This window comes from Stegostoma tigrinum, chromosome 12, assembly GCF_030684315.1.
Source record: "Stegostoma tigrinum isolate sSteTig4 chromosome 12, sSteTig4.hap1, whole genome shotgun sequence".
In the NCBI taxonomy this organism is placed as follows: domain Eukaryota; kingdom Metazoa; phylum Chordata; class Chondrichthyes; order Orectolobiformes; family Stegostomatidae; genus Stegostoma; species Stegostoma tigrinum.
The window spans coordinates 58,056,581-58,080,897 of NC_081365.1; the positions used below are offsets into that span (position 1 = coordinate 58,056,581).

Sequence of the window (24,317 nt, forward strand, 5' to 3'; positions counted from 1 at the left end):
TGCTGGGCCTGCTGTGTTCATCCAGCCTCACATTTCATTATCTTGGATTCTCCAGCATCTGCAGTTCCCACTATCACCATTACTAATGCTGGATCGTCTGCTTATGGGATTATAATTGTCTGGATATGGACGCTTCTTCCTTGGCTGGAAAGAACTTGGAATGTCTTCAGGTCATGAAAGCTGCTATATAAATGCTGGCATTTACTATTACTCCATTTAATGTGAAAATTCTTTATCAGAACAACACAAAAACTTGACATTTTAAAAATAACAACAAATATTTCACCATTGACAGAGTGTTCATTCTTGGATTTCTCACTAGATTTTACTGAAATTGCTGGAACAGTTGGTAACTTGGCACCAATTTGTCTACCTTTCCAACCATTTTGCTCACTGCGATTATAATGAAAGGCACACATGGCTTTCTTTTACAAAGTGCAAGTCATAAAAGCAAGTATACAGTTAATGTCTCGAGTCCGCCCTCTGCTGCCTATGGGTCAGAAAGCTGAGGATCCAGCTGCAATCAGTGAGGATAGGTAAGTGTACCTCCTTCACAATAAGAGTCAACGCTGGAGCCCCCCAAGGATTCATCCTCAACCCCCTACTCTACTCCCTGTACATCAATGACTGTGTTGCTAAATTCCGAACAAACACCATCTACAAGTTCACTGATGATACCACTGCAGTGAGACATAAATTCAACAACGATGAGTCAAAGTACAGAAGGGAAGATAGAGGGCTTGGTGATGTGGTGCAATGAAAACAATCTATCTCTCAACATTGGCAAAATTAAAGAACTGATCATTCACTTCAGAAAGAACAGAGGAGAACACGCTTCCATCTACATCAATGTAGCTGAGGCTCAGAGAGTGGAGAGCATCACGTTCCTTGGAGTGACGATAACTGACGACCTGTCCTGAACTTCTCACATAGATGTGATGGTCAAGAATGCACAACAGTGCCTCTTCTTCCTCAGGCAGCTCAGGAAATTTGGCATGTCCATAAGATCCCTCACCAAGTTTTGCAGACACACCACTGAAAGCATATTGTCTGGGTGCACAACGGCCTGGGATGGAAACTGCTCTGCCGAGGACCGTAAGAAACTACAGAAGGCGGTATGCACAGCCCAGACCATCACGGGAAGCCAACCTTCCATTCATGGGCTCTACTTCCTGCCGCAGAAGGGCAGCCAACACTGCACCCCAATAATGATCTCCTACAACCTCTTCCATCAGGCAAAAGATACAGAAGCCTAAACACATGTATGAGCAAGTTCAGGAACAGCTTCTTTCCAGCCATTATCATCCTGGTGGATGGACTCCAGCTTCAAATCATGTAACTTGTATGCCACTAAGTTTTTTTGATCTGTCTATCCCTAGTTTGCCGTGAAATCCTGTACCGCTCATAAACAAAGCTGTTCACTATTTCAGTACACATGACAATAAATCAATCAATAATGCTTTATAGGTTATTGCAAAATATTATACATTTGAAGCCATTCAGCTAACTGATTTAAAAATAAGTGAAGTTTCATTTTAAAGGCAATTTTCAATTCTGAAATCCTCATCTGGCCGTTCATTCCGAGCTCAGAGTAGATAATGGGGAGACATTGATGCAATGGTAATGTCACCAGATTCATTATTCAAAGATCCAGACTAACTGACGGCTTACCGTAAGATATTTAATGGCCTACCAAGAATATAATGACTCTGGGGAATTTGGCTTTTTGTTGGTGGGTGGGTCCCTCATTGAGCTGTTAGTCTGGAAGGAGGGGTAGCAGCATAAGGTACACTCATCCTGTTAAATCATTTACTTAGTCCATTTCAGACTCTTCTTTCTCATATCCATTAAAAGCCCAGGGACTCCAAAAACTGGTTTGAATGAACTTCTTTACATCAAACCTCCTTCCAGGCTTTTCTTCCACTTCAGTTGGTTTCTGCATTTTCTTCACATTTGTTTGAATGAGCCACTTTGAGTTTGAAAGAGGAGCCACTTAAAAGATATTGAGAGTGACAAATACTTAGTACAGAAACTAGGTCATATGAGGTGGAAATGGGTGATCTTAGAGACAGCAGAAATATGTGATAGGACGCTCTTCTGGGGGTCAAACATGAAACCAAAATGTCAAACAGTTACCATGAAGGCCAATGGAATCAGCAGCTTGAGAATAGGAATGAGGACTAAGGGTGATGCTTCAGTGTTCCTAATGTTGAGTTTGTGGGAATTTTATCTTAATCAGTAATGAATTAGGATAAGTAGCCTGGTTTTAGAAAGAGGTGGTGGTGAGGTAGAGCTCAACACACAACATCATGAATAAAATACAGATTTAGAAGAGAATTGATGAATAAGTTATTTAAGTTCAGGCAGTGGAAACAAAAATAAAGAAATTATACAGGAATGCTGACCGCAAACAGTGAGCCAGGCTCACAGTCAACAAAAACAGAAGATCTTTCATCCTGCTCCCTAAGAAAATATTAAAACAAATAAGTACAAACAAACCAAGTAAGGAAAGCTTGCACAATTAAAACGAGAACAACTCAAAATAGATCTATATTTGTTACAGACACAGGTCAATGCATTGTCAAGGCAATAACCATCAACGATACTGTAGCTCATGTGACCCAGGATAACGTAACAGAAGTTATCAACACCTCATGACAAGTAATCTGTGAAAGAACAACAACAGAATTAGTTTCAAATCTACACAGAATTAGCACCCCCATGATATAGTTGAAAAATGTAAGTCTGTTAAATGTCTATCAATATTGTGGGCCTCACTGAAACACAAAAGAATGTTTACTGTGATCCAAACCACTAAGTTATGGATCAGTTATACAGCATCACTGAATATGGAAATCAAAAGAAAATATATAAATCTCATGTCACAGACATCTTTCTAATCCGGTCCTGAAAGGCTCCACAAAGTGCAGAATTAGAGTTTAAATTTTGAAAAGCAAGTCACTCAATGTTCGCAAAAATAAACGCTTGATTAATGCTCATAAATAACCAACAGTAAGTATATATTTTATAAATCTTCACCTAGAAATTCACCAGAACCCTAGCAAAGAATGCATACATAAGTACTGCGACATTTGGTACATGAAAAGATAACTGTCCTTACAGAGATTATGTGACTGCAATTTCTTCACACTACTTTACATTTTAGCATTGCCAAAGAAGCAATGAATGCAAAAATATACCCAAGAAATGATCAGTTTTATGCCATTTCCAAAACTGCATTCTGTATTGAGACACTGCAACTACCAATGATGACAGGAATTAGGCTGAAACTTTCATGCCATTTTGAGGAAGACATATAGAGTAAGACAATGATGTTCTCTGGAAAAGCCAATAAATTGAGGATCACATGCTGTCCAACAACTCTATTCAGTCATAGAGATCCCATGGTCTAAAGAAGGACAAGAGGTTTTCCTGATTTCTTAGCCAGTATTTAATTCCAAGAAAAGAAATCAGTACAAGAGGTAAACTAATTATTTACCTCACAACTGTTTGAGAAAGTGCGCAATAATGAACGGGGCTGCAATTCCAATAAATGGTTGTATATGAACTGGTTTGGGACAATTTTGAGAGGTATTTATCAAAGCAAGCTGTTTTTAAAAATGTTTTCACAAACTCAGTTGACTGATACAATCAGTGTCATTTCAAAGGTATAGCATTGACTGGGGGTTATAAATGCATGAAGTAATGGATGTGCAGTGGCACAATAAGATAAATACGGAGATTCATAGCAAAATTACGATAATGGATCCCACTCAGACAGTACAAAAAACTTCCACCTTGTTCTAGTTCTGCCACTAATGAGAAAATGCACAACTGCAAATCTTACAAAATATAACGAGACTTATATTAAATAACAATCTTGGAATAGTGAAAAAGAAACAACCTATGGAAAACTCAAGTAGGAAACTGTATTAAAATGATTACCTTCGGAAGCATCGAAAAATTTATTGAGTGAACACAGAAGAGAAACATTTCAGATTGGAGGAACATTTCAGATTCAGAAACATTTAGGCTCAAAACATTTAAACGTGCTGAATTAGCTGTCTACTGGAAAAGAAGGATTTGAGCCATCAATAGTCAGAAACCACTGGCCTCAGAACACTGGAAATGACTGTAACCAGGATTCCTACTCATGATATCAAAGATGAGCAAGTTAAAGGACCTATGCTGACCTTGGTAGCCCAACAAAACTATAAAGGTCATTACTAAGGAAATAATTAACTGCAGGTATTTATGCAATCGGCCTTGCTATGCTTTGTCTATGACTAGCTTGTGAAAACATTTTTAAAAACAGCTTGCATTGACAGCATACATTAAGGCACCTGCCCACAATATCATCATAGTATCCTGAAATGTGACTCACTGATATAAAGACCTCATACTCCATCTTATCTGAGATTACTTGAAGAATGACACTCTATTAGAAGTATACTCCTCTGCTATAACCTCCTGGCATATTAAAAGCTCATCTTTTTATGCCTGAGGAATGTAATAATTGCCCATTAGTTAGTTCTGGTTGTTAAAAGTTGTTTGGAACGGAAATTGGCTTGCTGAAAGAAGACAGAGGGTGGTAGTTGATGGGAAATGTTCATCCTGGAGACCAGTTACTAGTGGTGTACCGTAAGGGTCGGTGTTGGGTCCACTGCTGTTTGTCATTTTTATAAATGACCTGGATGGAAGGATGGGTTAGTAAATTTGCAGACGACATTAAGGTCGGTGGAGTTGTGGATAGTGACGAAGGATGCTGTAGGTTACAGAGAGACATAGATAAGCTGCAGAGCTGGGCTGAGAGGTGGCAAATGGAGTTTAGTGCGGACAAGTGTGAGGTGATGCACTTTGGTAGGAGTAATCGTAAGGCAAAGTGCAGGGCTAATGGTAAGATTCTTAGCAGTGCAGATGAGCAGAGAGATCTCGGTGTCCATGTACACAGATCATTGAAAGTTGCCACCCAGGTTGACAGGGCTATTAAGAAGGCATACAGTGTTTTAGCTTTTATTAATAGAGGGATCGAGTTCTGGAACCAAGAGGTTATGCTGCAGCTGTATAAAACTCTGGTGCAGCCACACTTGGAGTATTGTGTACAGTTCTGGTCACCGCATTATAAGAAGGATGTGGAAGCTTTGGAAATGGTGCAGAGGAGATTTATTAGGATGTTGCCTGGTATGGAGGGAAGGTCTTACGAGGAAAGGCTGAGGGACTTGAGGCTGTTTTCATTAGAGAGAAGAAGGTTGAGAGGTGACTTAATTGAGACATATAAAATAATTAGAGGGCTCGATAAGGGGGATAGGGAGGGCCTTTTTCCTAGGATGGTGACGATGAGCAGGAGGGGGTATAGCTTTAAATTGAGAGGTGAAAGATATAGGACTGATGTCAGAGGTAGTTTCTTTACTCAGAGAGTAGTAAGGGAATGGAATGCTTTGCCTGCAACGGTAGTAGATTCGCCAACTTTAAGTACATTTAAGTCATCATTGGACAAGCATATGGATGTACATGGACTAGTGTAGGTTAGATGGGCTTCAGATCGGTATGACAGGTCGGCACAACGTCGAGGGCCGAAGGGCCTATACTGTGCTGTAATGTTCTATGTTCTCTAAGTCTTCAAAACCATGATATCCCATGCTGTTTTTCTTATATTAAGAAATATGACACAAGTATTGCAGCATCAGGTAAAATACTATGGTGCAGACTGGTGATAAGCCAGAGAATACGGAAAGGCTTCAGATCGTAACAACAAATTAAAGACAACCAGAAGTTAAGAAAGGTGGAGAAAATAGGGGCAAACATAAAAAATGTCAAAACAGACAGCAAAGGTTTCTTTAAATAAATTGAAAAGGAAGACAGAAGTCAAAGGGAACAATACCCCTTTGAAAATGAGGTTGGGGAAATAACAATTGAGAATCAATTGGTAAAGAAAGGAAATAATTTACATCAGTCTTCATAATGGAAGACATGAATAGCATTCTGTAATGACTAAATAATCTAAGGGGCAAAGGGAGAAGAGGAAATAAATACAATAAGCATCATTAAAACAACAGTTAGGAAAACTAATGAGGCTAAAGACCAATACATCCCTTTGATCTGATGTGATGCATGCTCTGATATTAAAGAAACTAAGTAGATACAGACAATGGGAGCAATGTCATTAATGTCTGAGAAAATCACCAATGCAACAACTCTTATTCCAAAAGGAAGGAGGCAAAAAACAAATAACTGCAGGTATTTCTGCTCTAATGCATGTTTCATTAATGTGAATTAGCTGTAATGCAATTGATGAATAGTGGACACTGGTGGATAATGCAAACTTTCTGCTGTACAGATGTAGCAATTTCCCTATAACGCGATTTTCTATGGTGATTTTATATAGAGTGAAGTCACACAAGTATGCAACTATTGCATTACAGGGGAAATATCTGTACAGCCCAGTTAGCTTAACATCTGTTCTTGCGAAAATTTTACAGTTGATTATAAAGGGTTTAATAACAGAGCACTGAGCAATATATCATACGATCAAGCAGAGGCTGCATGGCTTCATAAAGGAAAGTCATGCCTGGCAAATCTACTAGAATTGTTTGATGAAGTAACAAGCAGGGTAGATAAATGGGAAGCAGTCGAAGTAATATGTTTGCCTTGGCATAAGGCATTTATGGCTGTAAAAACACATAAGGCCAATGAAGATGGTTAAAGATAGAATATTAGCACAGACTGTGGATTGGCTAACTAAAAGAAGACACAGAGTTGTGATGGGAGGGGGTAGGCATTTTCAGGATAGAAACCTACAACTAGCTAAAAATATCAGTAAGCAAGTACAGGTATTTCTGCTATAATGCATGTTTCATTAACACGAATTAGCTGTTACACAATTAATGAATAGTGGACGCTTTTTGGATAACAGGAACTTTCTATTGTACATTTTAGCGATTTTCTATAGTCATTTCCCTCTAATGTGATTTTCTGTAGTGAATGGTTACACAAGAATGTAACTATTGTGTTACAGGAGATATACCTGTAATACACTTTGAACAAATTTTATTTGAAGAAATGTTTAAAATAATCAAGTTGATAATATTAAAATTCAGTTACAGTGAAATGTTTAGATTTAAATTTCATGTTTTTGCCTTTAAGATTGTTCTCTTTTGGATGGGTATCAAGTCAGATGAAACTTACACAGCTCGGTTGTATTCTTGCCTTAATATTTCAATGATGATACTAAACAATAGGAATTGAAAACACTAAAAGGTACAAAAAAGGCAACACCGTATATCTGAAAGGACAACATGCTTGAGCAAAATCCACTTGAAGCAAACCAACATTAAGTTGGCTGACTTTGAAACAAAACAATTATGGTTGAGATGAAGTACTGATAATTTCAGAAGATCAAAATAAAGACTCTGAGCAACATTTCTGCTAGCCAGGCACCCACGGCATGTTTCCAAAGGCAGAATTTACAATGTCAGAAAAGCAACCTGAGGATCCTCTAATATTTTATCAATCTAATCAAAGCTGTAAAGGGCAGTTTTGTACTGATAAATCTACCTTTTTCCTTTTCAAATAAACACTTTCTTTAATTTGCAATTCAATAGTCCATGTTTGGCTAATGCCTATACTTACTTCGAAAGAAACATTTATATTATTTTATTGGATCAACTGTCCTTCCAGATTATGCAATCAAAAATTAAATTAAAATACTCAATAGTTAAAAACTAGAAATGTAAATAAATTACAGATGTCATTCATTAGAGGAAAAAAATAAAATTACCCATTAGTCACTACTTTACAACCAAATGATGTAAAGCTATATAAGCGAATAAAATGGGATAAGAAGTGTGCAGCTGATATTGACGTTTGGATTGCCAATCTGTAGTGCAGGAAGTTATCACAAGATGCACATCATAATGAGGATATGGATTCAAAAGGATTGATGGACAGAAATTCAAAGCTCCAAACAATCCAACCATCAAGAGTGGCTCGAACTTCAATGTTTTACCATACAGTTAATAGAACTGTAACTGCTTGGCCTTAATCATTCAAGAAGCTTTTTGATTTTTGCATGTAAGAATGAACATATAATCCGAATAAAGACCCGTTCTCTAACATGAGGCAAAGTCAGATAATATGTGCATAATTAGTAGCGTCCCCGACACAGTATCTGCTTTTCATATTAGCCGGTGGACACCAAGGGCGAAGTAATCAGAAGCAATCAGCGTTTAATTTGAAGCCCGAAGCGAGTAATTCAATGCTGGTTCCAGATTCTAAAAAAGGTTAAATTTTATAAATTGGTCAACAACTTGAGTTGGTTATTTGTGGGATGGGGTAGGAAGCTGGCGTGACTTGGAAAATTAATTGCAGCCCAAATTAAAACACCTTACTTTTAAACCAACCATTTTTGCACAGGAACTAGCCACAAACATCAAAAATAAGAATGTGATCATGTGGTGAAACAAGAAAAATAAAGCTAACTAGTCATGCTCCAAGATAAATTAAGTTAGAGTGAAAATATTTGAACAAGTACAAGGTAAAGAGCTCCCTAATGAAGAGATAAATATTGGAGTCGGCATTTATTCCTTCGCAGTCCATCCTGCTGCTATTGTTTACTATTGCTTAATAGCTTGTTATTCATTCTGTTCTTATCTCACATTAACTTTAAAATGAGCAACTGTATGATTAATTGACATCAAATCTTCCTGATATTTCAACAGTGTATTACTTGCTATGTAGTATTTAGGAGAAAATTGACCAAAACCTTGTCCTTAGCATTCTCTCTTGTTACTGAGCAAAAGAATCTTTTATGCTTAAAAAAATCTCTTGCCATTATTCCAAGCTTCAGAGGTGGAAAGAATATTAAAATTCATCACAGTTACACTGCAGGTCTTTGTACTAATTCTTTTCATGACCTCCCAAAGCAATACATCAACTTCTATTTTAGCCTGCTGTGGCCTGTTACATGCATCCATCATGGATTTAATCCTCTCCAGTTGTTCTAGATCAGTGCAAACTTAGACTACGGAATTCCCAGTCCATTTCTCTGACCAGTGTCTAAACCTCACTGTGGTATCACTGCATTTTGTGCAACACACCCAACCTTGAATACCTGCTCAACATACATTATCTCTTCTTTTCAAAGGCTGGTTACATCAGTACAATGCATTAGCTCTCCGTGTCCTATTGCTTCTCAGACACATTTTACAGTTTATTAGGATCTTTTGATACTCATAATTATGTTTTAGATTAGTGTTTTTTCTTGTTGTTACCATATGCCTCACACCTGTTAATTGTTCCATACAGTTGTACAATTCCCTATTTCTCTTGTTTAATTTTTTCCCAAAATAGTGTTATATATCCATTTATTCACAATTCATATATTTTCCAGGTTTATAGCCAGGCAGTCTTCCTTCCCAGAAACAATCTCCATTGGCTGATAAACCCCTCCTTCCGATAACGTATTATTCTGCAGTCTGGAATACAATATGGGAGTGCTTCTGAAACTATGACACTAGAAGGGCTTTTCATCAAGTTATTTTTTTTGAAACTAGTTCCTGATATTTATTTTGTAGGACCCCCATGTTTATTGGCACTGCCATCTCGCAACTGTAACCCATGATATCTTCCATTCAATCCGAAAACATTTGCGACATTCAATGGTCAAGTTTTAAATCATACCACTGTGAGAATGACGGACTGTTCAGAGCTTCTAGCTATATTTGCACTAATTTTATTCCATCACTTGAAATAGAGCATCTCCTCATCCATACTGTCTATAATCGTAGATAACAAGGCATAGAGCTGGATGAACACAACGGCCAAGCGGCATCAGAGGAGCAGGAAGGCTGACGCTTCGGGCCTCAACCCTTGTTCAGAAATGGGGGAGGGGAAGAGAGTTCTGAAATAAATAGGGAGAGAGAGGGAGGCGGATAGAAGATGGAAAGAGGAGAAGATAGGTGGAGAGAAGACAGACCGGTCAAAGAGGTGGAGATGGAGCCAGTAAAGGAGTGTGTAGGTGGGGAGGTAGGAAGGAGATAGGTCAGTCCAGGGAGGATGGACAGGTCAAGGGGGGAGGATGAGGTTAGTAGGTAGAAGATGAGGGTGGGGCTTGAGGTGGGAGGAGGAGATAGGTAGGAGGAAGGAGTGGTTAGGGAGGCGGGGACGAGCTGGGCTGGTTTTGGGATGCGGTAGGGGGAGGGGAGATTTCGAAGTTTGTGAAGTCCACATTGATGCCTTTTTGCTGCAGGGTTACCAAGTGGGATATGAGCTGTTGTTCCTGCAACCTTCATTGTGGCACTGCAGGAGCCTCAGGATGGACATGTCGTCGAAGAAATGGGAGGGGGAGTTGAAATGGTTCATGACTGGGAGGTGCAGTTGTTTAGTGCAAGCTGAGCGTAGGTATTCTGCAAAGCAGTCACCAAAGCGGTGAACATCTGTTTGATGTTGGAAGTCTTCTTGGGGACAGGGGTGGGGGTGAGAGGGGAGGTACAGGGGCAGGTGTAGCACTTCCTGCGGTTGCAGGGAAAAGTGCTGGGTATGGTAGGGCTGGAGGGGAGTGTGGACCGGACAAGGGAGTCCCCGAGAGAGTGGTCCCTCCAGAAAGCAGATAAGGGTGGAGAGAGGAAAATATCTTTGGTGGTGGGGTCAGATTGCAGATAGTGGAAGTGTCAGAAGATGATGCATTGGACCCAGAGGTTGGTGGGGTGGTACGTGAGGATGAAGGGGATTCTGTTTTGGTTGTTATTGCGTGGAGTGGGTGTGAGGGATGACTTGCGGGAAATGGGGGACACACGGTCAAGGGCCTTCTCAACAACTGAGTTGGGGCAAGTTGTAGTCCTTGAAAAACAAGGACATCTGAGATGTATGGGGGTGGAATGCCTCATCCTGGGAGCAGCTGCAGTGGAGGCAAAGAAATTGGGAAGAGGGGATGGTATTTTTGCAGGAAGGTGGGTGGGAGGAGGTGTATTCTACCAGTGCCCTCCACTTCCTCTAGAACTTCCAATTCCCCGGTCCCCTAAATCTCATCTTTATCATGGATGTCCAGTCCCTACACACCTGCATTCCCCATATAGATGGCCTAAAGGCCCTCCACTTCTTCCTGTCCCGCAGGCCTGACCAGTCCACCTCCACTGATACCCTCATCCACTTAGCCGAACTCGTCCTCACCCTCAACAACTTCTCTTTCAATTCCTCCCATGTCCTGCAGACAAAGGGGGTGGCCATGGGTACCCGCGTGGGCCCAAGCTATGCCTGCCTCTTTGTAGGTTATGTGGAAGAATCCCTCTTCCGTACTTACACTGGCTCCATCCCCGACCTCTTCCTCCGTAATATTGATGACCGTATCAGCGCTGCCTCATGCTCCCACAAGGAGCTTAAACAGTTCATCCTCTTCACCAACACCTTCTACCCCAACAATAAGTTCACCTGGACCATCTCCAACACTTCTCTCTCCTTCCTGACCCTCTCTGTCTTGATCTCTGGCATCCACTTACAAACCAATATCCATTTCAAGCACACAGACTCCCACAGCGACCTAGAATACACCTCCTCCCACCTACCTTCCTTCAAAAATGCCAACCCCTTTTCCCAATTTCTTCGCCTCTGCCACATCTGCTCCCAGGATGAGGCATTCCACTCCCGTATGTCTCAGATGTCCTGGTTTTTCAAGGACCACAACATCCACAATTCCGCCCCCGCCGCCCCCCCCCCCCCCCCCGCCCCCAGTAGTCAAGAATGCCCTCGACCGTCTCCCGCATTTCCCGCAACTCATCCCTCACACCCCCTCCCCGCAATTACAACCAAAACAGAATCCCCCTCATCCTCACATACCACCCCACCAACCTCCGGATCCTTCATCATCCTCCAACACTTCCACCATCCACAATCCGACCCCACCACCAAAGACATTTTCCTCTCCCCACCCTTATCTGCTTTCTGGAGGGACTACTCTCTCCAAGACTCCCTTGTCCACTCCACACTCTCCTCCAGCCCTACCACACCTGGCACTTTTCCCTGCAACTGCAGGAAGTGCTACACCTGCCCCTACACCTCCATCAAAATCCCCAAGACGACCTTCCACATCAAACAGATGTTCACCTGCACACCTGCTAAAGTGGTATACTGTGTCCACTGTTCCTGTTGTGGCCTCCTCTACATTGGGGAAACCAAGCATTGGCTTGGGGACCGCTTTGCAGAACACCTACGCTCGGTTCACACTAAACAACTGCACCTCCCAGTCATGAACCATTTCAACTCCCCCTCCCATTTCTCAGACAATATGTCCATCCTGGGGCTCCTGTAGTGCCACAACAATGCCATCTGAAGGTTGCAGGAACAGCAACTCATATTCCACTTGGAAACCCTGCAGCCCAATGGTATCAACGTGGACTTCACAAGCTTTAAAGTCTCCCCTCCCCCTACCGCATCCCAAAACTAGCACAGCTTGTCCCCACCTCCCTAAACTGTCCTTCCTCCCAGCTATCGCCTCCTCCCACCTCAAGCCCCAGCCCCATCTCCTACCTACTAACCTCATCCCGCCCCTTGACCTGACCATCCTCCCTGGACTGACCTGTTTCCTCCCTACCTACACTCACCTTTACTGGCTCCATCCCCACCTCTTTGACCTGTCTATCTCCTCTCCACCTATCTTCTCCTCTATCCAACCTCTATCCGCCTCCCCCCCTCCCTATTTATTTCAGAACCCCCTTCCCCTCCCCATTTCTGAAGAATGGTCTAGGCCCGAAACGTCAGCCTTCCTGCTGCTCTGATCCTGCTTGGCCTGCTGTGTTCATCCAGTTCTACACCTTGTTATCTCAGATTCTCCAGCACCTGCAGTTCCTTCTATCTCTGTCTATAATCCTACCTTGTTTCTGCCTCCCTTACCATTTGTCTTCTGATACTATGCTGTTCAACGTTAACAATTCTTAAGACTCTGTTCCCTGAATCTTTCAGAGATGAATGTCTCTGGGATCTCTTCTTCCACAGCTCCCTTCTGCTTCTGACTTGTATGCCCAGGAAGAGCTTCTCACTTCTCTCACTGTCTGTCTCTATCTCAGGAACATTTTCTAAATGGAACACTTCTGCTGATAGTTTTGTATATTGTAAATCAAGCAGAATGTGGCTGGTGATATTCAAAGTCAAAATGTAATTTTTGAGCGTTTAAATTCTTAAGCGTGCATGCATTTTCCTCTTGTATGTTTTGTAACTTTCTGGTTCAGGTAAAAGTACGTTTGTATTGGGGTCAGAGTGAGATCAAAAGAGAGAGAGAGAAAAAAGGACACTGAATCATAAAAAAAGGCGGAAAGTAAAAAACTGAAATAAAAAGGAAACAAAAATCAAAGTCTTGAAAGGAAGGGACAAAGCAGTGGGTTCAGAATTTTAAAATTGGGTTGAAAGTGATTGAGGTATTTTACAGCTCTTGACGCTGTAAGTGATGCTACGCATGATGAAGATGTGAGGCTATCATTGTCCAAGTAAAGGAAACTCAAGGACCAGCTTGTTCTCGTGTGCTGGAAAAAGAAACTACTTCCTGGTCTAACTAAGAGAATCTCTTGTAGTTAAGGTGTATTGAATGTTAGCAACTGGATACGGGCTACATTGATACAACACTCAAGAGTCTTTGCAAAAGACCAAATGTTAGGTCACTTTCCTTCAAGATGGCAAGCTGTCCTGCACACAAACCCATATGGCATCGTTTTCAACGAATGGTGTTTATGGTATTCCTTGGTGTTAACACTTGCTGATCCATATAGGACATAACAAGTGAGGAGTGTGGAAATGAGACAGATGAAGGGGGTGTAAGAGTATTGAAGGACGTGGTTGAGAAATGAAGGAGATAAGTGAGAGAAGAAGTAGAAAGTGGGGGAAGGGAGAGCAATGAAAGAAGTCATGGTATAAAGAAGACTGCAAATGAAAGTGATCTAAGATGATAGAGGAAAAGGAGAAAAAAAAGTGATGCCTAAGCAGAAGGAGTATTTATCACAGGAAATGAGGAAGAATTAGATGCATGAAATAAAAGATAGGGAAAGATAAAACAATGGTGCGAGTATCATTGTTTACTGACTTTAAAATAGAGCAAGAAACCAGGCAGTATTTAATCACAGTCATTTGAGGGAATAGACAAAACTTGTTTTAAAAAATGAAATGGATATATTTTTCCAGATGCGAAATACATTCAATCTAACCTTAACACGATATTGATAAGAGTGCTTGGTTTTGTTGAACAACTAATTCTGTTTGTCATTAGCATGATATCATGTTTTCTTCCAATCCAATAACTTCTTTGCTGACTCTCAGAAATCTTATAAAATCCTCCTTTCCAAAATAAAACTTCAATATAATCACAGTCAGAGCTCATTTTGTCTGATTTTCAGGGACTGGCATGAACAAAGTGCTGCTCGCATTTGCAATATTTAATCAAACCCCTTTATCCTGCTGGCTGAACTGTAGACTCAATAAATTGAGTTTACGGTTTTGGTGTCAGGATAGGGAGACTGAATTGAGCAGTTGGATTATTAAATGTCAGCTCACAGATCCTGGTATCCTGCTATATGAGCAAAACATGCATCAGTATAAACGTGGCTATGGCCTTGCTGAACTCGGAAGTGATTTAATCAGACATTGTCTCCTAATCAATCATAAGACATCAAGCCAATGCACTACTCCTCAATCCAATCAAAGAGTTCCATGCGAATACAATGATTAGGCTTGAGTGAGTGGATGCAATTCACTGTTATCAACAGCATGTCTGGTTTTAGACAAGAATGTGGTTGTGCATCCTCTGCGCTCTTGTTGCTGGATTGCCTGAAGGAGTATGACGAGCATAGCATTAGTGAAAATATAGGCCTGTACACATTCTTCAATTTGGCACGCTATAACAACGCAGATCTGTTCACTAACTGAGCATCATTCACCTTCTGGGACTTTAAACCTTCAATGAGACAGCACAGCAGCTGAACTATGGATCATGGCTCAGGACTAAAGTATAAAATATTGCATATTGCCATTCTAGGATCCACTAGCTGTGTCACAGAGTCTGCCGAGACTATTTGGTCGAAGGTTGATGCCCTCCCAGTGAAATCACTGCCGTATCTGGGGAAGGATTTATACAGGTTAGGAGAGTGGGCAAAAAAAAATGTTAGATGAAATACCATGTAGGAAAGAGCGAGGACATGCATTTTGGGAGGACAAAAAGAGACACAGACTATTTTCTAAATGGGGAGAAAGTTCAGAAATCTGAAGTGTGAAGAATTGGGAGTCGTAGTCCAGGATCTTCTTAAGGTAAACGTGCAGGTTGAGTCACCAATTTGGAAGGCAAATACAATGTTGGTATTTATTTCGAGAGAACTAGAGAAAAAAAAACAGCAAAGTACTTCTGAGATTGTAAAAAAGGCTCGGTTCAGACCACATTTGGAATATTGTGAGCAATTTTAGGCCCAAAACCTCAGGGAGTATATACTGGCCTTGGAGTGCGTCCACAGGAAGTTCACTGCAAGAACGAAAGGCTTAACATGTGAGGAACGTTTGAGGTCTCTGGGTTTATACTCAATGGAATTTAGAAGGCTGAGAGAGGATCTAATTGAAACTTACAGAATACTGAACAGTCTGACAGGGTGGAGTTAACATTTTGGGGCCAGTGGCCTTTCCTCAGAACTGATCCTGGTCTGAGGAAGGATCAACGGACCCGTCACATTAACTCTGATTTTTTTTTCTTCACAGATGCAGCATTGCTGCCTCGCAGCATCAATGACCTGCATTTCATTCCAGTCTTAGATGACTGTCTGTGGAGTTTGCAAATTCCCCTTGAGTCTGCGTGGGTTTCCTCTGGGTTGTCTAGTTAAATCTCACAGTCAAAAGATGTGCAGGTTAGGTGGATTGGTCAAACTAAATTGCTCATTGTGTCCAGGAATGGAGTAGTCATGTGAAATGCAGGCTACAGGGATAGGGTAGGAGTGTGGGTGGGATGCTCTTTGGAGGAGGACTGTGGACTTGATGGGCCGATTAGTCGGCTCCCACACTGTAGGGATTCTATGATTCTATGCTGCAAGATCTACTGAGCTTTTTTGTTTTTGTTTTTGATTTTCAGAATTCACAGGTTTTTATTTGGACAAAGTGAATATTGGGAATTGTTTGCGTTAGGAAGAGAGACAAGGACCCAAGGGCATAGTTTTAGAGTGAAGACCATTTAGAGCAGAGGTGAGGAGAAACTTCATCAGCCAGACAGAGGTGAATCTATGGAATTCACTGCTGCAGAAGGCTGTGGAGGCCAGGTCATTGAGTACATTTATGTCAGAGATAGATAGGTTCTTGGTTGTCAAGGCGATCAAAGATTACGGGGAGAAAGCGGGAGAATCGGGTTGAGAAACTTATCAGTCAAATGGCAAAGCAGACTCAATGGGCCAAATGGCCTAATTTCTGCTCCTATACCTTATGGTCTATTTATTACATTAGTGACAACAGTGAAGAGCTCCGTCATCCACCCCCAGTTCAAACATCACATCCGCAAAATCTATCTACTCCTATTCAAAGTTTCCAAGACCGGGATCTTTTCAAAACAAAACACAAAAATTTTCTGAGGTTTCTACATACAGTAGAAATCACATTCTGGCTATTTAGTTTATCTGTAACCTCAGAAAAAATGAGTGAATACATAATGATTCAAGCTATTCATCTTGTCTTGCCAAACTATGAAGCATGTCTTCAGCAGTCAACTTTCCCGTAAGGTCCTGTCTCAGTGTGTTGTTGTGATGCTATGGAGCAGGAGGCCAACATTATTGCACAGGATTAATTAAGTGAAGAGAGGCACTAACCTGCCAGAATATATATTCTGTACAGTCGCAGCTGAAGACATATGAAGGTCTGTAGGTCACTACAAACTATAGACATATAAATGACTTAACAAAGCAAATTGTCCTGTAGACATTGATTCATTCAAGGTGAATTTTCCATTGCTCAGTGTCAGGAATGAAATCTGTTTCATTTTTAGCTTGTCTTTCCCAGGTTTGGATTCAGGGGTTACTTGCAGTTCTCTCACGAAGGTTCTGATTAAGGTTACGTAGTTCAACACTGATCTTTTCTGGTCCGTTCCACTCAAAACCACACCACACACTGCAAATGTTCACTTTAAATATTCGCATAACGACTCAAATGCAACTGTTTTCTAAATTCCATTTTTCTCATTAAGTATGATTGCAGAAGGAGAAAGTTCAAATACATATGAGAGATTGTATTGTGATTGTATTTATTAAATCACTCACAATCAGTCTATGTTTACTGTACCATGATTCCATTCATTCATTCATTCTTAAAACCATATTTTGTGGTATATTTTACTCTTACAAGATAACCTAAATTAAACATCTCTTCCAAGGTTGCCAACAGATTACTCTTTCTTTACACCTTTCTATTCTTATCAGCCCCATGCTGCAAGCAGTGTTGAGACCTGTTTCTGTATCAAAGGCTGTCCCTAAATAAGTGTTAATACTGTAACCTACTCAGAACAATGCCATCATTGCCATTGAGCCTCCAAAACTCACTCAAAACTATGCAAAGATTATAATATTAATTAGCCCGGAGTGACTGCCTCTCAGGACCTGAACAGGTTGCAGAACATTCACCATCATATCCCAACTGAAGAAGGGTCCAGACCCAAAAGTTCAGCTTTCCTACTCCTCTGATTCTGCTTGGCCTGCTGTGTTCATCCAGCTCTACACCTTGTTATCTCAGACACCAGCATCAGCAGTTCCTACTATCCCCTTACAGTTTTTCTTATCTCTTTGAAATATCCTTGTACACTACGTAATTCTATATCATTGCACAACCTATTTTTAACTTCTATTTAGGACTACCATCAAGTACTGACATACAGATTTATATTTTTAAATACGTATTAATTAGGGTCACTACCCCCTTTAAGAAACCTGCCATCAAAACAGCCCTAACACAAAACTGCATGAATGAACGTGCAGAAACTGACAAAAAACCAGCAACAGTAGATGAAATTTCATGACCCAGCTGAGGGAGATCAGTATTTATTTGGTACGCGTATAATTTCTCACTTATTTCAGTCAAATAGATCTATTATTTCTACAAACATTACTAACATTAAAAACAAAAGGAATTGCATTTCTTAATTATGCAAGATAAGACCGGACAAGCATTCTAATCCCATCAGGAGTAACAGCCAGCATTTCGCAAGTACTCAAACCATCTCCTATTTCCCCAGGGCAGATGTCACGCAAACCTATCTACATCGGATACAATGACGTGACACCATAGAGCCAAAATTCAATGTCCATATAAACTGAGTATAAAAGAGGCTACTATAAAACCGTACATTGAATTGCGTTGCTGCCTCAAACTGGGCCACTGTGGATGCTCAAAAAAGAGGTTATTTTTGAAACTCACCAATCTAGGTTGCTTTTGCACATGATCCCACACACACTTCAAACCTACAAGTGTACTGCAACTATCGAAAATCATTTTTTAGATTTTCAAGAAAAATCAAACATATATTTGACTCTGTTCCTCAAAGATCTCAAAACTCTAGACTAACCTTCAGGATCCAGCAGATTCTCAATGCCAAGGTACTGTTTGGCCACATTGAAAGCATGATCCAGCCTCTCATTTGCTGACTGTAGTTTTGCCACATCCTTCCAATCAAAGAGGTCAGGCCTGCAAATACAAAGTAGCAATTTAGAAAGTCAACCTTAGTTTTTATTAGATTGGAATCAATTCCATTTTAGGTTACTACCTAATAATAGAATTTAAATAGGTTATTACTTTGGAGAATTGCTACAAACTGTACATTTTTTGAATTCTCAGTCCCAAGTTTTAAAAGATCATAGTCACCTACACAAATAAGAATACAGTGGATCAGTACATGATAAATACTTAAACACAGAGGATACTAGAAAATGTCAACAGGTCTAGCAGTATCTGTGGAGAAAGAAACAGAGTTAATGGTTTGTTGAAAACCAAAAGAACTGTGGATGCTGTAAATCAGGAACAAAAACAAAATTGCTGAAAAAGCTCAGCAGCTCTGGTAGCATCTGTGGAGGTGAAAACAGAATTAACATTTCCGGTCCGGTGACCCTTCCTCACAACTTTGTATTTGTTACCATTTTGTTAACTGTTTTGAAGCAGGTTTGTACAGATTTGAAATGATTAATTGATTGATTTATTATCTCGCATACCGAATTACAGTGAAAAGCTTTGTTTATGAGCTATACAGGCAGATCACAGCAAGCAAATGTAACTGTTTCCTTCTCCACGTGCTACCAGAGCTGATGAGTTTCTCCAGCTTTCTCTGTTTGTTTCAGACTTCCAGTATCAACAGTGTTTTGTCTTGATATATATTTGAATGGTCAGCATCTTGGAAGAGTGGGACAACAATGCTTATCATTTCTGTTCAAAACACACTTGTATACTCCTCCACACAGGACATTTTACAGCAACAGCTGAAACAAGAAACCCGCTCCTAATACATTGACAATGATGCACAGTGTCCAGCAGTGTGAAAAAAATTCCCTAAGTGAGTCATGCAACACTGTTCATTCTCTGTTTCAACCTGCAGAGATACTTCAAACATTCACTTAATGGTTTCCTGGGATGAAGCGGCTGGCAAAGAACTTGTGTCCTATTACTATATGCCTTGGCGCATTGGCCTAGCACAAGAGAGCAGTGCAAGTTTTAATTTTAAGCCATGCACATGATTAATCCAAGAATAAGGAGCTAGATGTAGTGGGTTGATTGGACATGCTCTATATGTACAGCAGTATATAGGAATCATTGGAATTTTATTTTGGCAAGGAGGAAGGGGTTAGATTTAAAACGGTAAGCCAAGTTACTGGGTTGGATGAAAACCTGATATCGTGCAAATGACAAACATAATTCAGGAAGGCAAATGTGAGGTTGGCAATTATTTTGAGAGGACTTGAATATAAAAGCAGGGATGTACTACTGAGGCTTTATAAGGCTCTGGTCAGGCCACATTTCGAGTATTGTGTGCAGTCTTGGGCTCCATATCTCAGGAAGGATGTACTAGCCCTGGAGTGGATTCAGAGGAGGTTCACGAGAATGGTCCCAGGAATGGAAAGCTGAATATATGAGCTATGTTTAAGGACTCTGGGACTAGACTCATTGGAGTTTAGAGGACAAGGGGGGATCTATTTGAAATTTACAGAATACTGAACGGCCTGGACAGAGTGAATGTTGGGAAGATGTTTCCAATGGTAGGAGAGACTGGGGCCCAAGGGCACAGCCTTAGAACGGAGATAGAGAGAAACTTCTTCAGCAAGAGAGTGGTGAATATGGAGGCCAGGTCATTGAGTACATTTCAGACTGAGATAGATAGGTTCTTGATTATCAAGGGGATCAAGGTTTACAGGGAGAAAGCAGGACAATGGGATTGAGGAACTTATCAGCCATGATTGAATAGCGGAGCAGACTTGATGGGCTGAATGGCCTAACTTCTGCTCCTATGTCTTATGGTCTTATAATTATTTATTCAGCAAGAACATGTACTCGTATCAATGACTTATTAAGGTCAGATTGAATCTATTTAACATTTGTAAAAACATCCTTTCTCTTTATAACATGTTTTGTCCATTTCCTCAACAGGATTACTATTTACTGTTGGCGTGATTTAGTGGTGCCACTTACCACACAGCATTTCATCCATGTAGCTTTCTGATATACTTCTCTCCCCTACCACCAAAGTACATTTCAGTAATCAAACTTGTACAGGCAAAAAACATTAGAAATTAGGGTCCAATTCCATGATTGAGAGATTTTACGCTAGATGACACAATCTGTGAAATTTGTTCCAAGTTATTCTTCAATGAGAAAGAAAATTTGCCAGCAATTTTCACCAGAGCGAGCTATCAATAAGGACTTGGACATGAGTAATTCCGCCAAGACATGAAGTTAACAGTGTCTTAAAGGTCACAGTAGCAGAAGTGAGAACAGTCTGTCGATAAGGAAGTTATAGTGTTCGCAAACAAGAACAGAAATTGCTGGATAAACACAGCACATCTGGCAGCATCTGTGGACAGAAAGCAGAATTAGCATTTCAGGTCCAGAGACCCTTCTTTAAAACTGTTCTGAGCCCTAAATGTTAACACTGCTTTCTCTCCACAGGGAGATGCAGCCAGACCTTCTGAGTTTTTTTTCCTCACAATTTTGTTTGTGAGTTCCAGCATTCACAGTTCTTTCAGTTTTTGGTTTAGAGGTGACGTGTGACAGCAATGTTTTCTTTCTTTCCGGTTCCTGAAAAATTGATGTCCAGTGCTTTGTATCCAAGGTTCACATTTCATCAGCGGATCAAACAATAACTGCCACTATTTCTGGTTGCAAGATTTAACCAACAATTAGACTGTTCCAATATCACATGGTTAAAGGTTATAATTTTTAGTTCAGGCACAATGAGCCTGTGCTTCCACCTTTATTACAGGAGCAGCACTTTGTTATTTTCCCCTTTCTGTTGTAATAAGACACGCAGTAACAATCACCTGTTAAACTGTTCCACAGATTTGACATTAAACATGTTAACCATTCTTTCTGGTCTATATTAATTATCACTGCAGTTATTGCAAAATACTGGTTCACTGGTTCTGATTATGCAGCAGTCATTGACTACTTTGCAGAAGAAGATGTTGAAAACTTATAATATTCAAAACCTTTGCTGAAAATTTGCTAATCAATGAGAACAGCAGTCTTATCCTACATCTCAGACATACAACACCACCGATTCAAAAACAATGTTAATTTTATAAAAATGTATACAAAAGGTCAAAATGCTGTCCTACATCATTTGAAAATTACCCACAAAAAACTTAATACAACATCTCCATTAGCACACACATAAATGAGCTGTCCATCATTGCCTTTTCCTTTCATGCCTCCCCCAGAGGTGCTGTTGCCTGTTCTGATACAGCTACCCAATACTACATCAGATGAAATCCCACAATTGCTGATTTTCACTTGAAAAGTGAGCAGATGGCCGAGCAGTGTATCCTCAAGCAGGTCTGAGTCTTGCGTGCCCAGCTTTGCACTGCAACACCTCCACATTTGTCACTGAAACCTGCCTAAGAGGCAAAGTGGTCGGACGGCAGTGATCATATCAAATGCAAATAATGAGGAGAAAGCGTCATTTCTTTTCATCTGATGTTGTGGAAGAGCTTTATTCAAGTCTTTGAAGGTTTATTTATTTTAGTTTTCTTTAAAGAAAGGAGTTAGCTGTCTAAAACAATGAGAGTTGGAGCCATCCAAATTGAAAAGGCTGCAAAATTAATCTGCTATGTTAGCTCACTTCAGCATGTGCTGTTTGGTGTGCATGTATGCATATTATTAATCTGGAGGTACACAGATCAGATGTGGCTCATCCAAATTAACAATCCATTAACACTGTGTCAAGATACAAGCTCAAATAATGGCAACAGGGTTCATTGTAAAGAGGCTTTTTTACCACCTGGAGAACTGTAACCCCACTAAACAGAAACTTTACTGGCTAGAAGGGCAGCTGAGCAGTAAACAACAGGGCAACACAAAAAGAAAGCAGAAGACAAATAAAACTTAAAAAAAACACCGAAGTGTTTACACATTCAAAGCAAATGTCAGCGCAGGCATATTAGAACATGTCCTGCATCATGCCTTACATCATGGGAGAGAAGGGCTCAGCTGAAACTTGCTTACACCAGAAGATTCCTGACATTCATGGCAACCTGACTACGACCTTAACACCCTTAATTGGCATCTAACCACATTCCTGTGCAGCCCAAGCTCCCGTGTTCTGCATCATCCCTCCATCACCTCTTCCATGTTCAATTCTGATATTGTTGTCACCTTCCAGAGCCTCTCACACCACGAGGTCCACAGATCTCTGGAAAGACGTGTTTTAGAGAACACAGAAGATAATGATAATAGACTTGAGTGTCATATGCCACAAAAAATGCCCTTTGGCCTATCCAATCTGTGCCAACCTACGGTAATTCTATTTTCCACACCTGGCCCATAGTCTTGGAATTCCCTGCCAAACAGCACTGTGACTATACTTACACAACATGCACTGTAGTGGTTCAAGAAGGGAGCTCACCACCATCTTTCCAAGGGTGTTATGAGATGGCTAATAAATATTGGCCCAGACACTGATGTCCACATGCCAACAATGAATTAACAATAAAATAATGGACAAGTAAACAACCCTTTTCAAAGGGGCGCAGCTAATTTGCTGGGTTCTTATTTGAAGACTTCCCACTGTTTACTGGCGTGTCCTCAGACAATGCATGCAAGCCATACAAAAAAAATCACATCCTCCATTGATAGGCTTTTAAATTAGCTTTTTAGCCAGGCTTCTCCAGCAGAACCCATGTGAACATGGTCAGCACCAGGAGCACTAGTCAATGGGTTGGGGAGAGTGGAAACTGGAGTATTTGTCTTTTTGGAGCTCTACGCCCTTCTGTTTCTGCTGCTGGGTGAGAACCAAAACTCCAAAACACTGTCTATGGAACAAAACTCTCAAATATTATCTTCTCTGAATTTCCTTCATAAGCAGTCTCTGGTCGCCAGTTCAGCAATGCCGCAGAATTCAAGAAGAATGAAAACCAGTGGAAGAGACCAAAGGCTGGCTCTGCCTGCAGTTATCTGCTAATGTCAATGAAGGCCTCATAGGTTGATTGTTTAATTGTCAACAAAGTTATATCTCAATTACCAACAGATTTCTAGCTCTATCTGTAAAACCGAATTGCTAAGCAACTGTAGAATTAGACAGTACTCTGACTTCATTCATCACCTTTCAACAAGAGTCAATCAACTTGATAAATTAACCAATTAGGGAAAACTGGGTAGCTGGATCTACTCCAAACAAAGATTCAATTGACCCTGACATAGATCAGGTCAAATAATATCCAAGGTGCACACTCATAAAGCATTCATGGTCCACTTTAAAAGGAAAATATCTTCAACCAGAACAAATACTGAAGATTTAATACGAATGGCTCCTTTGAGAGAGTTTAATGCAATGAAGACATGACACTATTCATCCCTTGGTCCTAAACCTTGGCAAGAGGTTAAACAGTCCTATCAACCAATGTATTGCTTTGCAGCGTGACTAAAGTCTCTGATGTACCTTGTGGTTTTCGATATGTTGGTCCGCACAGCACATGCCAAAGAGTCAATGTTTCAACAATATTGAATCATGTCTACAAGATTGTCTACAAGATCATATCAAAGACATACAAACATAAACTTAGTTTTGTGCTTCCCAAGTAACTGTACATTATACATTCATTACTTACTAACGGAAGATAACACCTTCACGC

At 40.5% G+C, this 24,317-nt stretch overlaps 1 protein-coding gene across 11 annotated transcripts in view; it reads right to left on the minus strand.

Annotated features, from left to right (window-relative positions):
- dmd (dystrophin) overlaps nucleotides 1-24,317 on the minus strand; it is a 1,835,475-nt gene that overhangs the window by 1,277,166 nt on the left and 533,992 nt on the right. For all 11 annotated transcript variants that reach the window (XM_059650343.1, XM_048540566.2, XM_048540567.2 and 8 more), the window contains one exon: nucleotides 18,554-18,672. In XM_059650343.1, coding sequence (XP_059506326.1) covers nucleotides 18,554-18,672 — 119 coding nt within the window. The remainder of the gene's footprint in view (nucleotides 1-18,553; nucleotides 18,673-24,317) is intronic.